Raw genomic sequence first — 19,250 nt, forward strand, 5'->3', positions numbered from 1 at the left:
TTTTCTTCTCAAGGAAAGAAGGAAATGCTGTATCAAAGAAGCAGAAGATCTGAGAGATGCTTCCTCTTGGGTGAAGAAAAATGAGATGCTCGTTCAAGGTGAAATATAACCAGTAGCTGAAGCAATTTAAAATGATTAAGCGTATTAAGCTTATTAAAATTGTTAAGCATTTAAGAAACAATAACAAACTGCTCTGTGTTCTGATAATTTGTGACTTCTGAGGCTATTACACAAAATTTATTTGCTGTTAAAATAGACTTCGTCGATTAGGCTGAAGGCTAATAGTTCTGTTAAACTGTACTTTGCAAGTAAATGTGCCTGTTCTTCCCAAGTTCAGGCTAGCGCTCTACCTCTGAGGCACACTCCACTCGGCCCTGTTGGTTATGCAAACACATAGGACACTCAAATTAGATTTCACGTCCAAATTTATGTATAGGAGCTATGAGTCCCATAATAAGTTGGATACCAAAATGCAAATTGGTTTTTTTCTGTGGCCTAACTTCTCAGTAAACTAGTGCAATATTTTAAATCCTGTCCTGCTTCATTGGATTTTATTTGTTGTATTTCTTATCATTTAAGAAATGCAATAAACTTTATTCCAAAACTGATTTTTGTTCTATACTTTCTTTTCCACAGAAGTCTTCTCCTGTCCTAACAGTGGAACGCTTTTGGAAAAGCTGCCTAAGGAGCCTTTGGCAGGCAGACTCAAAGCCAAAAGCAGACCTGAGGTAACCACCAAGAGCACACAGTCACCTTCCCACCTGGCCCCACCTCCAGGATCTGCGTGGATCTTTGAGGATACCAAGCTCCATTGTTTTGTACAAGCAAAAAGTAGATGTATTCCCAGGACACGGAATGGCTGGGAGACGTGAGGAGGGAAATCTGAGAGGTTTCTAGATCTGTGTGCTCTATCTTTTAATGTCCTCACCTCATCTACTGCTCCTGCAAGCTCTGCCTAGCGGGAGAGAGAACGTAGCCCTCTGTGGCTGCAGGGGCACGTGCAAATCCCGCTGCCACGGCCATAGCTGCAGTTGGAACTGATGTGTGAGCAGGTTCATCAACTGGCAAGTTTGAGTACAAGTAGTCATCAGACCACAGCATCACAAAGCTCAACACAGGTGGAAAACTCAGTAGTTCTTTTGCTGTCCATTGCTCTGCAGCCCATCGTGACCTCCGCCTACAGCAAGATTTCTGCTGGAAAACAAGGTTATTTCCCTATTTGGGTATCCCTCCATTGTGACTGTAACAGCCGGTGAGATGGTGACTTACTTGAGGAGCTGAGGGACAGCTGTAGAAATTAATATGTGGCTGATTTATACTGGGAAGGAAGTTGAAAAAAAAATACGTTCTCGCAAAGAATGGTTACCAAGCTACTCCTTTATTCTGCAGGTAAAAAAGAATAATGGGGATATCAGTTGGCTTATATCCTATTAGACATATACTTATATGCTTTTAAGTATGTTTGGCAGGGCGGCGACTTTGTAATTAAAGAGTTCTGTTCTCCATGTCTGCAACTAGAGCTCAAGCAGAAGTTTAAATCAAGATTTTTAAGATGTCAGCACGAGGGCTTTAATGCTTTTTAGTTAAGTAATACACACTATATCAGTCTCAAAAAAGCTGAATAGCAAAGCATGAAGATACTGCTATGTAATAAAGCACAGGCAAGGAAACAAAACCTTCACATGAGCAAGCATGAATATTAACATATATGAACACGTCTTGTGGATGAGTTCTCCTCTGGGGGAGATTTGAAGGAAAACTTCAAAAGGCCTTTTCTGGGATTTTAAGATGTGAACAGGTACTCTAGAAGGGAAGACTGAATTTTGTTATTCCATGTAAAATGAGTATGGTTATGGTGGGCTTTTGCTAATGGTCATAAGAACTGCACCATCCCTTTCTAATGTAAAAAGCCTTGTGTCACCTGTCTGTTCATGACTGGAGTTAAACCAGTCACCAGTTCTGAGCCTTCAGCTGAACAAGTCAGGACAGAAATGGAAGGTATGCTGGGTAACTAGCAAGGCACAAAAATCAGTAGGAACCAACACTGGTAGAAATCAGGCCATGGAGATACCTAAATACAGATGGAGAAATTTACCTTCAGGTCTCTTTTCCCAAAGCTGAGCCCCTACATCCTTACCTGAGCAGCAAGAGGGTTTAGAAAAGAACAACTTTATACCTCCATTTGCCAATCCCACATTGAGGAGAAGTATGTGAAGGGGAAAAGAAAGTCCTGCACAAAGAAAATAGGGATCGAGGATTTGACTAAAATCTTCAGCAGAGCCCAAGCAATGGGCAAATTCTAGCCAGCCAGCAGGTTGGATGGATGAAATTCCTGCAAAGCTATTTTGATGGACAGCAACGCATTCTGGTACCTAGATGTCTGATGGCGAGGCAGCAGAGATTTCACAGAACGAAAGATGGTTTCTGGTCTAAGTGCTCTGGTGATGAGAAACTGAAATTCATCACAGGGACTGCAGGGCGGGTCTTGTGGCCAGCGGTGCTTCTGCAGCCAGAAGTCTGCAGAGCTGTGGTTTTATTTTCCCACTTGCAGCCTTCACTTGATGTTGAGAAATGGTTGTACAGGACAACCTTCTGCTGCAAGGCCAGAGAGCCGCAGAGCCCGTTTTGTGGTGTTGTTTGGGTTGTAACCAGCACAGCTCCTCTGTTCAAAGGAGCTGCAAATGTGCCTTTAAAAGGTTATGTTTGCTTTAGGCACCACTGTTGCCATAGAAGATTGTGGATGTTAACTGATGCTTTTGTATGCTTTGAAAATATAATTAATTCACTGAAGCATTGCAAAGAACATATGGAATGGAAAAAATAAATGGACTTCAAAGATAAGGAGTTACTCAACAGGTGAACAGGAGAAAATTGACTTCATGGGACAGCACAGGCACAGACTGATGAGAGGGTAACTTAGCCGAGGCTACAGAAGGCAAAGACGTTATATGGGCTGTATGAAATTCAGAGAAAGGTGAGGATTCAGACCACACACAAAAAAAGATAAATTTTCAAGTAAGAGCAGTAGGAAAAAGAAGACAGTGTATAAGGTTTTGTAACACTTCTAGAAGTGGCAGTACATGTGGAAGCAGATGCCAAGAGCAGTGTCAGGGCATGATGCTTTAGCAAAATTATATTTGGACTGACATAAGGACAAGAGAGGAAGAAATGCGATGCAAATCCTTATAGCCAAAGAAAGAATCCAACCTTAGCATTTGGAGGAGGTTCATTTTGTGCAGAATGAATCAAAGGGAGTCAGGAAGGGAAGCTGGCTAAAAAAATTGAGTAGCTTGTGGAAAATGTGGATGACATCAATTTGCATCAAGGTAACATCCAGTGTAGAGGCTGACAATGAATGACTCAAAGGTTTAAAAAAGCAACAAAAGGGTCAAAGGGGGATCTATTTGGCACCATGGACATAAAGACCACAAAAAGACTTAGCGTCTCCTGGAAATTACAAAGGAGGCATTAGGGAGTCTTAAACAGTAAAAGAAAGATTATTTGCTCCAAATGCTCAAGAAAAAGTTGAATGGAGCAAGAAGTGAAGAGCATGGATTTGAGGTTAAATTTACTTCACGCCCCTGCTCAACACACATAAACACACACACCCCCCAACTTGGACAAAAGCTGATAATTAGAGATACATTGATTTGTTGTACTCATTTCCAGCTGAAGTAGTAGGTATGAGCACCAAAATAAGTGTCTGGGCTTCTTCTACTACCAGCCAGGAAAGGGAGCAGGTCATCTCTCTTCCTCATTGCATACGTTGTTTATTCCCTAGATGTGACTTAAACATCCCCCCCCACCAACACGCGCACACTTTGTCCTGCTCACTAGAGACACAAGTGACCGGAAGAGCCTCCAACCCCACATTTCCCTCAGATGGATCAGTGATTTGGTTTCTCCCCTCCAGGCTGCACACGTGCTCTGCTGAACAAACAGCAACCTGAACGCGCCATTAACTTCTGAGTGTGCTGAATGTAATTTATTGAGTAAGTGTTTGAATAACGCTATTGTTGTTAAATATATTCATCAAATAATCATTTCTGTTGTTCAGTGACGTTTACAGAAGGTTGGTTAATGTGCATTGAGTGATGTGTCCGTTGAAAAGCATAGTGCTCAGAGAATTTCACCTAGATTTCAATCAGCTCTGCTAATTTAATTACTTCAAAAGCAGAAAAGGTATCTTTGTGCAGAGGAAAATGGGGGGAGGGAGGAAGGTAAGAAAATGCAAGAACAAACTGACTAAGCAGAGAGGAATTGAGGAAAGCATCCAAAATGTTATGGGCACAAAGCGGGCACGCAGCTTGAAGAGCAGGCAAATTACAGGAAGAAGATGCAGTATTATGGGAAAGAGAGAATGGCGAGAAATAACAGAAAGGACGTGAGCCTGGGAACAGTGGATCTATGAATTCTGTACAAGCAAGCTGAATTATCTTCACGGGCTGAGAGATGGAAAACCACTTTAGCCTTCTGATATAAACATTGCTAATGGGAGTATTTTGTGGCACCTAAAACTTCCTTTTTTTTTTTTAATAGGAAGAAAGAGAACCATAAATAGCAGCAAAAATGATAAAGCAGAGCGCAGAAGTAGAAAATCACAGAGGAGGATATAGGATCATAAAAAATCAGAACTGGTAACAATCTTGATAGTTCATCCTCTCTGGTTTTTTTTACAATTTAATCAAAACATCATCACAGCACTTTTTTAAAAAAACACCAAGGATCATCTCAGTGTTATGATGAAAAGAAAAAAAAAAAAGCATTGGCACAATGGTTTCCATAAATAACTGTACAAATAGTAAATCTTAACTTCAGATGTTCATTTAGTAATTGCACTTTCCACTTATTTTCTCTTGTTTGCTGATAGAAGGAAGTTCATATCCATTTGATGCTTCCTGAGTCTTTGTTCTTGTTTCATGGACTACCCACGGCTCCTTTACTGACTACCAGAGGTGTAAGTTTCACAGGCTGAGAAACACTGATTTGCTTCATTCTCTGGCCCTAAGAAGGCTTCGTTGTGCCTATACTGTTCCTGAAAGTTCAGTTGGCTCTTAAATTGATTGGAAGATCCACTAGCCACCCCCACCCCACTCCATTGGGGTGCATCAATTCCAGTGCTCCACCACAGAAGAAAAGGGAGCAGGAAACCTCCTGTGAACACCAAGGTAGAGTAAAATGCCATTGAAAGTCACCCTACCAAGCTGCATGTGCACCAGACATTCAAACTGTTGCACATCTGCAGTAGGAGCTGAAAAACTATTGCGACAAGTCACTAACCTTGCAAGGCCTTTGTTTCTTGTTCAATGGCAAGAGTGCCAAAATAAGGTGATTTCCAGGTCCTTATGAAAGAGCCAACATGAGAATACTGAGAGGTCATAAAAATTAACTTTCCCCTGTTCAGACAACTCATCTCTTATCAGAAAATCAGTAAAGCTGTAACATTAACATAGTGTTGATACTCATTGCTGTTTAAGGCTCTTCAGAAACAAGCCAGATATGTTTTGACAGCCCAGGAGCAAACACAGCCCTCCACAGGTTTCCCATCTATTTCATCCTTCAGACACTTCCAGTGGAAGCGGAGGCCTCTGAACGGCAGACGTTAATGTACTGGCAGCAGCTTGCTCTTCTCTCGCACATCAACGAAAAGTAATTTACAGACATTTCAGACTGAACTTCATTGGAGTAAATCCTTCATTAAGGTGTAATAAGAAATAGAGACCTCTCCTCAAAATATCAACAGTCTGGACAGAGAAAACAGATGCTGTGGAGGAGATGTCCACCAGAGAGGTGATGTGGTTTATCCAGCGTCACTCAGCACATCAGGGGCAGAGCGAAGAAAAGAGCCGTGGTGTCTCGTAGCCCCGTCCCTTGCTTTCATCTTCCTTAGCTTACTGATTCTAATCTCTCACTGTTTCATGCCTATTATTAACATCTATTAATAACTTCTCAGAGCAAAAAAAATAAGCCCTTTAGCACACTGGGAGATAAACCTCTGGGTACTGTGATGTTAAAAGTAGTATTCCACAAACAACTAAATAGTGCTTGAAATACACATGTGGTGTGTAAAAACACCAGCCTAGGCATGTATTTGGCAACCAGCTATAGGAAGGAAAATAAAAGAAAGATTGGATGGAAGAGCGCTCATCTGGTCATTTAGCACTAGGTTGGAGCTGGCTGGTTTGGCTTTTAAACCTGACTTGTGCACAGGCTTCTGCAGCGGCTTGGGCCAAATCTTCCTTTCTGGGCTTCAGGACCTTCGCTGCCACACATTCACTTCTCTGAAAAGAGAACTTCTAAACTACATCTTCAGTAGGCTTCGTAAGGTTAAGCACGCTTGGCGTTCGTTTTTTACAGCCAGTAGTAGCAAAATTCCATCTTGTTTCGTATTTAGGGAAACCGCAAACACCACTTAATAACGCAGCAGCTGCCAAGTGTGATGCTTTGCCAGCTGCTAATTGCTGTGGTCTCTCCTCCACAGAAATAAATGGGTTTCGAGAGTTCAGTGTTTTCTTTGTTAGTTGGGTAAACTGTGTAATTGCAAAAAATTAAACTCACAAGTAGCCAAAATGACTTAATTTTTTTCTGAAGTTGTGATGTCTATATTTTGCCTACACAACTACTACTGCATTTCTCAGCACCTTTGTACCAACCAGATAACCCACCTCTCCCACGCTCTCCCGATGTAAAGAAGAACTCCTTCTGCAGCAAATGATCTTCAACATTAGTATTACTGCTCCGTTCAGGCTACTGTTGTAACACTTTATTCAACTCTTAAAAAAAATGAATTTACAAAGTCAAAAGATTTCCACTTGAATGAATAATCGTCAATGGCCACATTACAGTTTGTCATTCCTTAGTAGTTATAAAGTATTGCAATAGTGTAATGTAAAAAGGGTTATGTCTGTGGTTTATGCTGGCTGATGGGATACTTTCCCAAGGCTATTATCAAGCCTGTTTGACATTAGGAAAACAACTCATTCAGTAAAACTGTATTTTATAACAAGAAACTCTAGCTTACCTGGGTCTCAGTGAATGACTACAGCTGGACAGCGGTGTTCTAGTGGCATTAACAATCCACAGTACATTTCTGAGAAAGGGAGTTACTGCTTCAGGCCTTGAAAATGGAAACTGCTCGTCTCCTAGGTAATATAAACTAAACGAGTGAAACCTGATCATCTCTCCTGGCACATTGTTCAAACCAGAACCATAATGCGCCTTGTGTCATCAGAAAGCTACGAGGAAACTACAGCTTGTGTTTAAAGTTGCAGGCTTTATCTGCATCTTTTGAGTGCCCATCAGCATCAGCTTTACACCCTTCGTGCTTTCCCATCAGTGACGGCACAACCTGAAAACGCTCATGCTGGGGCACCCAAAACAGTGGGCCACCATCAGCGACCCTCTATGAGACGCGTGTGGCCTGTGTGCTCGCAAGCCAAGAAGTCACTTGGCCAAGTCAATCTTGCCCAGAAGACTCCCCACGCAGAGGCTGCCTTTCCTATGGCATCCCAACAGGAATGACCTGGAGGATCCAGCCAGCTCCCCATTTCAGATGCTGCTTCAGTACTGGCTTTTGTCTCATACAACTTGTGGTCTCCCTTCAATATCAACTTTACCACAATATCGAAATAGCAAGAAAGGTCTTCATGAAATCCTTCTTCACTCTTAGCACCACTTCATAGTATAGTTTCTACATTTTTTTCATAAGAACTTCGTCCATGTGAAAAACTTGAAACCACTGTATGGAATTATGGTAACCTTCTGAAATCATATAACTGACCTAAGAGCCTTAACTCCTACCCTGTTTGCTTTTTGATATTTTACACCAGAATTGTATTTCGGGTTCTCTTGGGCAAGTAAATAGTTAAAGACAAATATTTCTTTAGGTACACGTTGATTCTAACAATATATTACACCAATGTTCAGATGTTTTTCTATTAAAATTTTAAATTACTGTGTTTTTCCCAAGTAACTGAAGCCTATTTTTTGTTATTAAAATGTATTTTTGTTATTGTACATGCTAATCAATTCCTACATTGGACTAGGCAGCTAAGCCACTCCCCATAACTTTATTTTAAATAACTAAGCAATGGAATAAGTGTTTATGTCCTGACTTACATGTCTTTGGCAGTCATTTTTACCTGGGATGTGGCTATACTTACAAAAAACCCAGAAAGACTGAACTCCTTGCCTCTTAAATGAATTCTTCATGGTATAATTTATTCACAGGATAACTTATTTAGCTGAAACTTACTGTGGTTTTTGTCTGGGAATTATATGTGAATGTTAAGTAGTTTAATGGAGAGGAGGGTATCATGTAGCCTAACACATGCGCCTGGATCAGGACCTTGTTACTGCTGCTGAACGCCTGGCAAAGTGGTTCATACCAGTCATTCGAAGGCCAAAATCACCGTAGGAATATTGTGATTACCTGTAGTACTGAGAAAGCTAGAATTTAACTCTAAATCTAAACTTGATTATGGCATTAAAGGCATCTGAGCAATTGTAACTGTCCTATAGAGATGGAAAATAAAAAAGCCCCAACAGCCCATTTTTTATTATTATTAATTGGAACTGCGTGGTTACAATCCCATCGCTTCAATGTCAAAGCTGTTTAAGCATCTTTATGACACCCGCAGTTCCATCCCCATTATATCTGGTATACAAACATTAGACACTGCTGCTCTACTGTATTTCATTACATGGTAATATTTATAAATTAAAAGATAACTGTAAGGTGCAGAAAATCTGAAGGGCTCCAGATTACGGAGCATCCGAGTCCCTTACTACAGAGTTCACTCTGTTATATCCATGAAACTTCTACCCTCCAGCATCTCCCTGGGAGCTATGAGAACTGAAGGGTGCTGGGACCAGAGAGGTCATCGGCTGAAGGACTTTAACTTAACACAGCTTAAGCTTATTGGGAACCTTGCTATTGCAGGCAGAGGTTAGTCCTGGTCTGTGCCTTCACTTCCAACCTGCATCGCCCTGCTCACATCAGACTGCCTGACCCATCCAATTTAAAAATAAACCTTGTTCTTTTTTCTTTTCTGGCAATGTTAGTTTTCAGCTGGAGCAGGGAGCAAAACTGGCGTACTCCAAGGCTGAGCAATCTGAGTCCTGGTGCAAGGAAGGCCACAGCAGCAAACACAAGCAAAAACAGGTCTCCCCTTGGCCCCTCCTTTTTGGAGGTGCAGTCTTAGATTAGCTCAAGTTTGTCTCTAAGGTATCTGGCTGTGTATTGCTGTGAGCAAATTCAGTGCCGCACATGTTTCTCTGCTCTTCCTTTTTAGTATGAACCAGCTTTTTCTTTCCAGAGGGGATGCTTTGGGTTTTGAAATTATTCTGTTCCCAGTTGGAAATGATTTGCCTGCTCCTTAATGGAAGTAGAATCAAAGTGCCTTTTCCCTTCCACATTGAATTCAGTTAAAAAGATTTATAAGCTTGATCAGTATTTGAAGAATAACAATTGCTTTAATCTCTGCTGGAAAGCACGGCTGGGTGATTTGTCTCTGTCTCTCAGAGACACAGCTGGCTAACGAGTGTTACAGAAGACATACACATACTGTTATAAAATACAGACGATCCACTCTAACATGTTTGTGTTTTTAAAACGTTTATTGCCTTCAAACCGTTTTGGATTGTCAGTGGTAGGGTCTCAACCACTGCACACTGCTGTCTGAAAACTCTGCTTTCTTTCAACAGGAACAATACAAATGAGCGATAGCAGCTGAAAAGCGGCATAAGGGCCCTTGAGACTGACAGAAGCTGAGCAACAGCTACACAGAAAGCTCTCAATGCCACCTCTGTCCAGCTGGAGATCTGTTTGTTTCTTCTCCTGCATTCAGGTCCTTAGAATGGCAATGCTGTTTCACATGCCTCGGTCCAATCATGGTTCCCCTCACCATTAGCAATGAGTAAGGTGGAGGAGGTACTTGTAATCCTAAATTTTTGCTTCCTCTTCTCCCCCAGACTTGTTCAGGACCAAAAAGAGGCCCAGTTGTCAACTCTAATTAAATATCATTAAAATCACAACGTGTAAAACATTGCAAAAATCAGGCAAAAACAGGAATGCAAATACACAGGACACATTCACATACAAAAAACCTAACAAACACATGATGGAAGTTACCCCTCTCACTACAAGTCGTATCAGTGCTGAAGTCCCAATGTTGATGCAAAAAGATTTTTTTTTTGTCCACAACAGCTCTGTAACTGTGTCCCTAAGTAGGGATAAGCTTATCAGCAGCTTGAGGCACCCTATCTTTATTTTGAAGACAATGTGAAGCTCTGTTCTTGTGCGGTACTTGAAACAAATGGGAGCTGCGAGGCGAATCAGCAAAGACGCAGAGGCAGCAGCCACTGCCTGGACCACATCAGGCTGCCTGTCACAGCGTCTGCGGGACACAGCATCAGATTTGCTCTGCTCCCCACAGAGGCTCTTCTCCAGCTCAAACGATAAGGGGATGCGAGTCTCAAGAAAAGCAGAAGCTGCTATTAAGTTCTGAATGGCCGCAGTACACAGCACAAAGACGAATGCAGAATCCCAAAGGAATTTACTTAAAAGGAAAATAAATCTCAGTAACAGCCTCAGGTTTGGAAAAGGGATTTTTTTTGCATGGTTATTTTTCAGGAGAGATACTCAGACATTAAGAGGATGGGTGACTCAGAAATACCACAGATGTTTACAATTCTACCCTTTATAGAGTCTCTTCTATAAAAAGATGCCAGACAACTTTATAAGATTTGATGGATTGAGCATTTCAACATCCTATTGGGTCAGACGATAGCAACATAATCGTCACATTAAAGATAAAATAAGACACTTTCCCACAGTCATAAAGCAAAACCAGAAACAGCAAGCAGTCCAAGCTTTTCTTTGCCGCAGAGTTAGTCTGGTTAGTCAGCACCTGCTCAACATATGCCAAGTACCAGCATTCATGTCAAAACCCAGCCCTGTTTCTACGTCCCTCTCTGCTCCTCTTTGTACACGTAAAGCCTTAACCCACAACTCTTCATATGGAGAATATCTTCTCTCCAGCTGACGGTGTTCTTTGTACTGTGTCTGATTTCTTCCCCCGTCAATGTCTGGGAGTTACCCATCCTTTATAGGAAAGCTGAGAAGTGCTAGAGAACTAGCAGCAGTCCGACAATCCTTGCCACCATCATCAGGCAAATGTGTTCTGGCATAAACCCATCCTACCTCGACCCGGAAAATACCGTCATGACCCTGGCTGACTTCAGGTCAGAAGTTTTATCTGCGTGGGAGGGGTCACTTGATGACAGTAACTGCTGGGAAGAGCTGCACGTGCTGATAAGCGAATGCACTTCTCAGTGTGGCGGTATAAATGTTTTGCATTCCCATGTACAATGTGTCTATTACTTGGGAGCTGTCTGCAGAACATCTCCTACAGTACTGTAAAAACTCCCCCTTCCCTCAAGAAAACCAAGCTGCCTTTTCAAAAGAACAAGGCTCATGCAAAAACCTTGTATTGGCTTCTTTCAATTACACAAACACGAAAACAAACCGGAGCAGCAACCTTCACTCAGATGTGCCTTTCTACTCAATGGTTTCCAAACAAAATCAGCTGCGTGGCATATGCTGCCAAAACAATAGCTACCAGATTAGCAGATGGTATGTTGTGAATTAAATGTTGACACAAAACCCAGACATACCACTCAATCCTCTCATGACATCAAAACTTATTTCCCTGCTATTTTTCTCACCTCGTGATATTTACACACAGCAAAAAAAATTCTTTAGACACTCCATCTGGATTCAGAAGGGAAAAGTTAACCTGCAATATCCGATTACTCTGCCATCTTTCAAAAAAAATAATGCAGTTTGATTACCGCAGAAGAAAACGACAAACCAATGTTTCTGAGAGGTGGATACCTCTATATTTATGTTTGTCCCCCTTTGCCTCCATGGCTGCAATAATGAGACGCCCTGGTCACCAAAGTCCTCTCACACGTTCTCCAGATGCAGAAAAGCGTGAGGCGAGGTGGGCAAGTCCAGCACTACATCTGTACTAATCCTCCTGCTGGCTGCAGCTAAATCTCTGTAGTATTATCATCCATCGCTTCTCAGTTCTGCCTGCCTCTTACCCAGGGCAGCACTAATCAGGGTCTCTCCCTACCCCAGCAGATACATTTTTTTCCAAAGTTTGAAGTTTCTACCCTTCTTTTAATGCAGCTGAAACTGCTCAATGGCATTGGAGTCGGTAGAGACAGAAAAGTAGGCACAAGCAGGCAGAGGTGATCCGATGGCCCATGTTTCCTCTGGACTCCGGGTACTTTCATTAATTTTACTGGTTAAAAAAAATGGAAAACAAAACACCACCACAAAGCAGCATTTATATAACCGGGAGTTTCCAGACGTCTGAGTTCAGATCTAAATACCAGACTGGATGCTTAAATCGCAGCATATTTTTCTGCTCAGACTGCCCTTACAGAGATGCATCTCTACACAGAACACCCTTTCCCAATCTCAGCACTTGGGATCAGCAGACGGGGGAATCTCACCACTTCTCTTTTTTCATTTCCCACATTTAAAACCTCATCGCTGCTGGCCTGAGCACCAAGGTTTGCACCAACTGGACGAATCTTGTACAGCTCTTGGGGAGTTTGCAAGGGGATTATTGAGGACTGGCCATCATAGAATGGTTTGGGTTGGAAGGGACCTTCAAATGTCATCTAGTCCAAACCCCCTACAATGAGCCCGGACATCTTCAACTAGATCAGGTTGTCCAGAGCCCCATCCAGCCTGGCCTTGAATGTCTTCAGGGATGGGGCATCTACCACCTCTCTGGACAACCTGGGCCAGTGTTTCACCACCCTCATAGAATTACAGAAAGTCAGGGGTTGGAAGGGACCTCGAAAGATCATCTAGTCCAATCCCCCTGCCGGAGCAGGAACACCCAGATGAGGTTACACAGGAAGGCGTCCAGGCGGGTTTTGAATGTCTCCAGAGAAGGAGACTCCACAACCTCCCTGGGCAGCCTGTTCCAGTGTTCCATCACCCTGAGAAGAAGTTTCTTCTCATATTTAAGTGGAACCTCCTGTGTTCCAGTTTGTACCCATTGCCCCGTGTCCTGTCATTGGTTGTCACCGAGAAGAGCCTGGCTCCATCCTTGTGACACCCACCCTTTATATATTTATAAACATTAATGAGGTCACCCCTCAGTCTCCTCTTCTCCAAGCTAAAGAGACCCAGCTCCCTCAGCCTTTCCTCATAAGGGAGATGCTCCACTCCCTTCATCATCTTTGTGGCCCTGCGCTGGACTCTCTCCAGCAGTTCCCTGTCCTTCTTGAACTGAGGGGCCCAGAACTGGACACAATATTCCAGATGCGCCCCTCCTTGTAAAACATTTCTTCCTCACGTCTCGCACCACCGGAGGCCAACAGCCGCCAACAGCCGCCAACAGCCGCCAACAGCCGCCAACAGCCGCCAACAGCCGCCAACAGCCACCCCCTACCAGCCCCGCCTGCTCCCGGGCCGGGGGTGCAGGGCAATCGCGCCCGCCCCGGCGCTGAGGAGCGGCTGTGCACTGAAGTGCTCCTCTTCCCACCGAGCCGGCTTCTTCCTCCACCTCCCGCTTATTATTTGGAGCTGTGTTTGGGGAGGAACACCCACAGCACCGGGCGACGAGGACACCTTCCTCCCGTCCCCGCTCCGCTCCGCCGGCCGCCGCAGGGGAGCTGCGGGGAGGGGCGGGGCCCGGCCGCTCTCCTGCCCCTCCCGCCGGCGCCGGCGGCCTCCACCCAGGAGGGGGCGCAAGCGCGCAGCTCCGCTCTGGGTGGCGCTCCTCCCCTCCCCTCCCCTCCCCTCCCGCCTCGGGGAGGCCCCGTTGGCGGCGCGGGGTGAGTAGCGGCGCGCGAGGCGGGTGGGAGGGCGCGCGGGGAGGTGAGCGCTGCCCACGAGGCGTTAACCGTCACTCCCCGCCTCGTGAGGCGCCGTTGGAGCACAGCGGCGGCGGCCTGGCCTTGCTCCTCTGTGGCCCGCGAAACTGCCCCTCTGTCCACGGCCTAAAGCTGGTAGCGGGCAGCAGGAGCCCCCGCACCGCCCGAGGTGGGGGGGCGGTTTCTGCCCTTTCCCTCCCCGCCCTCCCGGTTTGTGGTGCTCCGTGGCACGTACGGAGGAGTCACGCCGAGCTGCTGGGCGGTTGCGCCTCACGTATGGACTGGCGGTGTGCCACCCTGTGCCTGGCAGCGCCTTGTGCCCGTGCGGTCGCCCTTAGCCGACCTCTACGCTGCCCTGACTTCCCTGCTGTGCTTAGGGCGGGAGAAGGCCCGGGGCGATTGCTGGGTTGCGTTTGTGCGTCCCGCCCCTGGGCCGGTTGTGCTCCCCTTGTGTAAACCTTAGCACCGTGTCTTCCCTGCCGCTCAGTAAACAGGGTAAACCATGGGTGTGTTTTGGCCGCCTTTGCTCAGGTGGCATCTTGAAGGTGACCTGTCCCTTGTGTGTAAAAGTGAGACCTGAGGCCTAGGGCTGCTGGGGTGGGTGGATAGAGTGACTGCACTACAGTGGGGTGTGGGTTGTCCTGTCACATGTAAGCTTTAAAAAAAAAAAAAAAGTACCCTGGCATTGTGTATTTAGCCATTGGTCTGATGACTGCTGCTTGTTCTGCAGGTAGCTAAACCATTAGCCAAAGGCAAGTAGAAAACCCCAAGCCCATTATCATGAGGCTTACATTTGTGATATAAAGATGTGCATCTCCAAAAGTTAATTTTAGGATGCACAAAACTGACAAGATTGAAAATCAGTATGCTTAAGCTGGGAGTGTTAGGTAACATCAAAGGCAATCATTAATACGTTCACAAACTAAAATTCATGCTGCAAAAAGATAAGTTGATTGTGAACTCCTATTCCCTGAATGTTATTCTTCCAGTTCTTTATAAAAATGACATTTATTTTTCATTCTATTTCTAGGAAGTATTCAACATTAATTAAAATGTCTTCCACCAAACCTCCAAATGAAAATGAAACACCCAAAGAGAGAAAACCGGGACTGAGGAATGTTCAAACAACTATGCTCTTCCGAGCTGTGAACCCAGGGCTTTTCATTAAACCTGTAAGAAGCTCATTCTGAGAGAAACTAAGTATGCTTGGAGAGACAGTTGCTTTAAAATAATCACCGCAATTCTGTGTGTGTTATATAACCATCTCTTGTTATGCAAACTACCCAGTAATGTAACTAAAAATATTTTTACTTTTTTTCCACTCTGATGGTTAAGAGCCCAGCTTTTATTTCACAGTTATATTGTCTGCCTCTTTTTGTACCTAGTCAAGTTGCTTTCAAAAAGACAATTTACACACATATAACCCACGTAATTTGACAGATTAAGTAATAAGAGTCCTCTTTAAAATTTAAAAGGGAACAAATCATGAAGTGCAAGGTATTTTGTTTGAAAGGAGGGGATATTTTGATAGCTTTTCAATATTTTGGATTTTTCTTTTTTTCTTGCTTTTATAATTAAGATGATGATACTCAGGTTTTATTTACACTAGCAGAAGCCAGCAAGTCTGGATGGAATTTTGTGCATGTAATAAAAGTAGATGTGGTACTAATACTTGATCTGGTTTAGAGGAGTATAATCAAGGTGGCTTGGCAGGAGCAGAGTACATCATCCCAGTAGTATATCCAGATGAATTCTGTTAAAAGTTTGTAATAGTTACCTTTAGTAATTGGTTTTGGCCTGTTCATTCATGCTCAAGCAGCATTTGTGACCAGCAAAAGCCAGAGCACTGGGCAATGTGGCAAGAGTCGTCTTTTTAATAGAGAATTCCTTTTGCTATCAGAAAATCAGGTCTCCTTTCTTGCTGCTTATTAAAGTTATTTGGATCAGTCTACAAGAAGGCAGTGATGATTTTTGCACGTCACAATAGTTCACTATTTACTTTCTAAGCTAAGATTGAAGAATATAATGTTTTCAGTGAATACAAAGTGTTTTGACTAAAAATGTGTACTATTTTTTTTTTTTGTCAGAACAAACCTGTGATGGCATTTGGACTCGTAGCAATTACCCTCTGTGTGGCCTACCTTGGTTATTTGCATGCAACAGTAGAGAATAAAAATGACCTTTATGAAGCAGTCGACAGTGAAGGGTCCAGGTATATGAGGAGGAAAACTTCCAAGTGGGACTGAGAACGTAAGGAAGCAAATCACAGAACTTTTCAAGGCAACTACTATTTTTTCTCTGTCCATTGAAATAACGGATGTCTCTTTTGCTATTTAATCAAAATTAAGTTCATTTATAAAACGCCATGCCTGTACAAATAAATTGCAATTAAGATACACGCAAACATAAAAGTGATTTTAAGAATTGTTGTCTGTCATCTCCACGGTATGTCAGAAGACACGCAATTAACTCAGACATACAGTCCAGACTGGTAAATGCCTTAGAAATTTAGATTATGGTTCAGCTCACTTCTCTCTTTGCTTAGATTAGGTGAAAACAGGGGGTTGTGTGTTATTTTTTTAAACAAAAGGCATCAGGTATTGTGTGTGAAAAGAAAAAGCTGACCTCTTGATCTGTTGAAAGTTGATAATTAACAGTGGTGTAAGTAAAATAGTTAGAAAGAAAATCTGATAAAGCAGTCATCGAAGGGTTTTATTTAATAAAGGACTTTACAAAATACTGGCCAAAATAATCCTTGGTTGCTAATACACTCTTCCTTACAATGAAAAAAAAAAATCAATAACTAGATAGAGGAGAAAAAGTGAAGCAAGTGGTTCTGCCAAGAGAAAAGCAGGAAGAACTCAGCCATGACCATTCCTGTGTGGCATCATACAGCAGATCAGTGAACATACCAGTATCAGCTTGCCAATCACTATGTATAACTCCAGGTTAGCCAGAGCTTGTAGGGTTTTCTTGACTAGTCAGCAGGACTAGTTTAAGCTGCATTCATAAACTAAATTTTTCTATGTTGCATAAAGTACGTTATATAACATTAATTTATTACAGGTTACTGAGCTCAAAATAAGGAATGGACAGTCTAAAATCAACAGGTTCTTACAGACAGAGAAAAGACAATATCAACCTGAACAAGCCCTGTCTTGCCGAGCAGCCCTGCATGTGGGTTGGAGGTGAGCCCTTGGCAGTTTGCTGGTTGGTGCTGCCGCGAGTGTGCCTGGAGGATGGGTGGGCATTGTGGGGCTTCCTTAGCACGTGAGGTGATCCCTTGTGAGGCTTCACCTTGAGCAAAATGTATGGGCTCTTATTAATGTTCTGGTTGCACTTTTCCATTCAGCTCCTCATGTTTACAGCCCCATCAGTGGCTCCCAAGAAGCGGAGAGACCTGTTTGTTAACCCCTTTTTGGCCAAGGTGGCTTCTGTCGGGCCAAAGAAGAAAAAACGTGCAGGGACATCTGCTTTGCCACTCCAGGAATTGCTTTGGGTTTAGTTACTGAAAGATCTTGTTATTGAAGACAAAAAAGGCGACTGACTGCCTCGAGGGACAGCAGTTACTCTGTGGGTTTTCTCTATGTCTCCCTCTAAATCCTTCACTTTGAACCTCTGTTTTTCCTCCTGTTTGTGTGTTATAATTACCTGTATCCTAAATTCAGCTGGGCCTTGGTTTGGCTGCTCCCCTCCTCAGAAGAGAAGTGAGCTCTAGCTTTGATAAAGCTATAAAGAAATAGCATTTTTACAGCCTTTAAAAGCGTATTCCCCTCTGTGAGCCTAGCTGCCTCACAACAGCAAGGTCTTGGGCAAAACTGAATGCTTGCAGGTGAGGAAACAACTTGCCTTTTGATGGGTGAAGGAATTTCCAGGCGAATTGATCAAATATTCAGAACTGTCACATACTGTGCATATCTTGTAGAGTATGTTTTGTTTGATAGGATGTGGTGGAATTAATCTGTTCTTTTAAAAAAGGGTCACAGGATTTTAGCTTTCTTCTACTTCATTAAAATGTTTGAGTCTTGTATGTTTGCATGAATTTACCTGAAGCATTCCGAAAACAGTACTACAGTAAGCATTTTAACCTGTTTTTCTGCAGGCTTTTAAAATAAACACTTAGATCCTCATACCTGCAGATGATTTGAAGTGAGAAAGCCCAGTCTCTCATTTTCACATATTTAAGAATAATGCAGGATTGGAGTTCTCAAAATTCTGAATTATATTTTGTGAAGTGAATATGGATCTGGAAGTTACTGAGGTGGAGCCTTTTATCTGCTGGATGGAGTAAAGTCCTGTTAACCAGGTCAATTTTGAACTGCCCAGATTGATGGAAGAGCATTTAGACTTGTCCTTATTATTAAGGAGCTTCTCCATATTTATTTGTGGTAGCTGCTGTACAGGTAACTCTCTTCACGCCTCAAAAATTGTATATAAAAAGGAGATAAAGCAGTGAAAATATAAAGAAGAATGTAGTATATTAATGGGTGTCATAGTATCACTACTGGCATTTGCTGTTTTAAGTGCCTGGTTTATAACATAAAAAATATGGGTGTATAGGGATTAAAGAGGGAAAAAAAAATCCAAACACAACTACGTTGGTAACAAAATTTGTTCGCTCGACTCTGAAAGCACAACTCCCCTTTTGCATCTGGAGGATAAGCAAACAGCACCAATACAATTTCTTTTGTTCCACTTCTCGCAATTTCATCTTCAATATAGTAATAATTATATACAATGGATGATAGCTGGCTTGACAGAACCTGACAGTCAATGATTTCCTGGGCAGAGGCTCTTTCAGGTTTTTTCCAATTCCTTATTGTCTGTGCTGGTTTTCACATCTTTACCAAGAAGAGCAAGAAAATGCTATGATTCAGATACCTGAAACAGTAGCTATTGTACTGCTCCTAAAACCTCCTTAGACTACATGGTTTGAATAGGAATTGTTGACATTCAAAACCAAAAAAAAATGCATTAAAAAGCCGAAGCCTGCTGTGACACTGCTGAACTATTACCAGGGAAAGTTAGTTCTTTGTGAGCAAAGCCAGCCCTGCCTGGTAACAGTTGCTACGTAGGGAGCTGTATTAAGGCAGGAAGGGATCGCTTCATGTAACCCTCCCTCTTCAACTGCCTACAGCATGTTACGATCTTGCCAGCATGTGTGAATCCTCATCTGAAGGCAAATGTTTCAGCTAACTTGGCAAAAAGTAACGGTCAACGATTTTTCTCTCTTCATTGACTTGCAAGTGTTCTGCAGCAACAATAAGTGTTTATCCTGCAAGCAAGAGAACTATCAGGAATAGAGTTCTGACATTTTAGTAACTGTACTACAAAATAAGACTAGAATA

The 19,250-nt window shown here is 42.9% G+C and overlaps 1 protein-coding gene across 2 annotated transcripts; it reads left to right on the forward strand.

Annotated features, from left to right (window-relative positions):
- The first annotated feature begins 13,807 nt into the window (after positions 1–13,807).
- SMIM8 (small integral membrane protein 8) lies at positions 13,808–17,057 on the forward strand. 2 transcript variants are annotated; one of them, XM_065631398.1, is made up of 4 exons: positions 13,808–13,863; positions 14,933–15,074; positions 15,990–16,182; positions 16,969–17,057. In XM_065631398.1, the coding sequence occupies exons 2-3, from the start codon at positions 14,955–14,957 to the stop codon at positions 16,146–16,148; spliced, it is 279 nt and encodes a 92-aa protein (XP_065487470.1). In that variant the 5' UTR covers positions 13,808–13,863; positions 14,933–14,954; the 3' UTR covers positions 16,149–16,182; positions 16,969–17,057. The 2 variants fall into 2 exon arrangements, with proteins under 2 accessions (XP_065487470.1, XP_065487469.1); XM_065631397.1 differs by lacking the exon at positions 16,969–17,057 and having other exon boundaries at positions 15,990–16,313.
- The last annotated feature ends 2,193 nt before the right edge of the window (positions 17,058–19,250 follow it).

Source organism: Caloenas nicobarica, chromosome 3, assembly GCF_036013445.1.
Source record: "Caloenas nicobarica isolate bCalNic1 chromosome 3, bCalNic1.hap1, whole genome shotgun sequence".
NCBI lineage: Eukaryota > Metazoa > Chordata > Aves > Columbiformes > Columbidae > Caloenas > Caloenas nicobarica.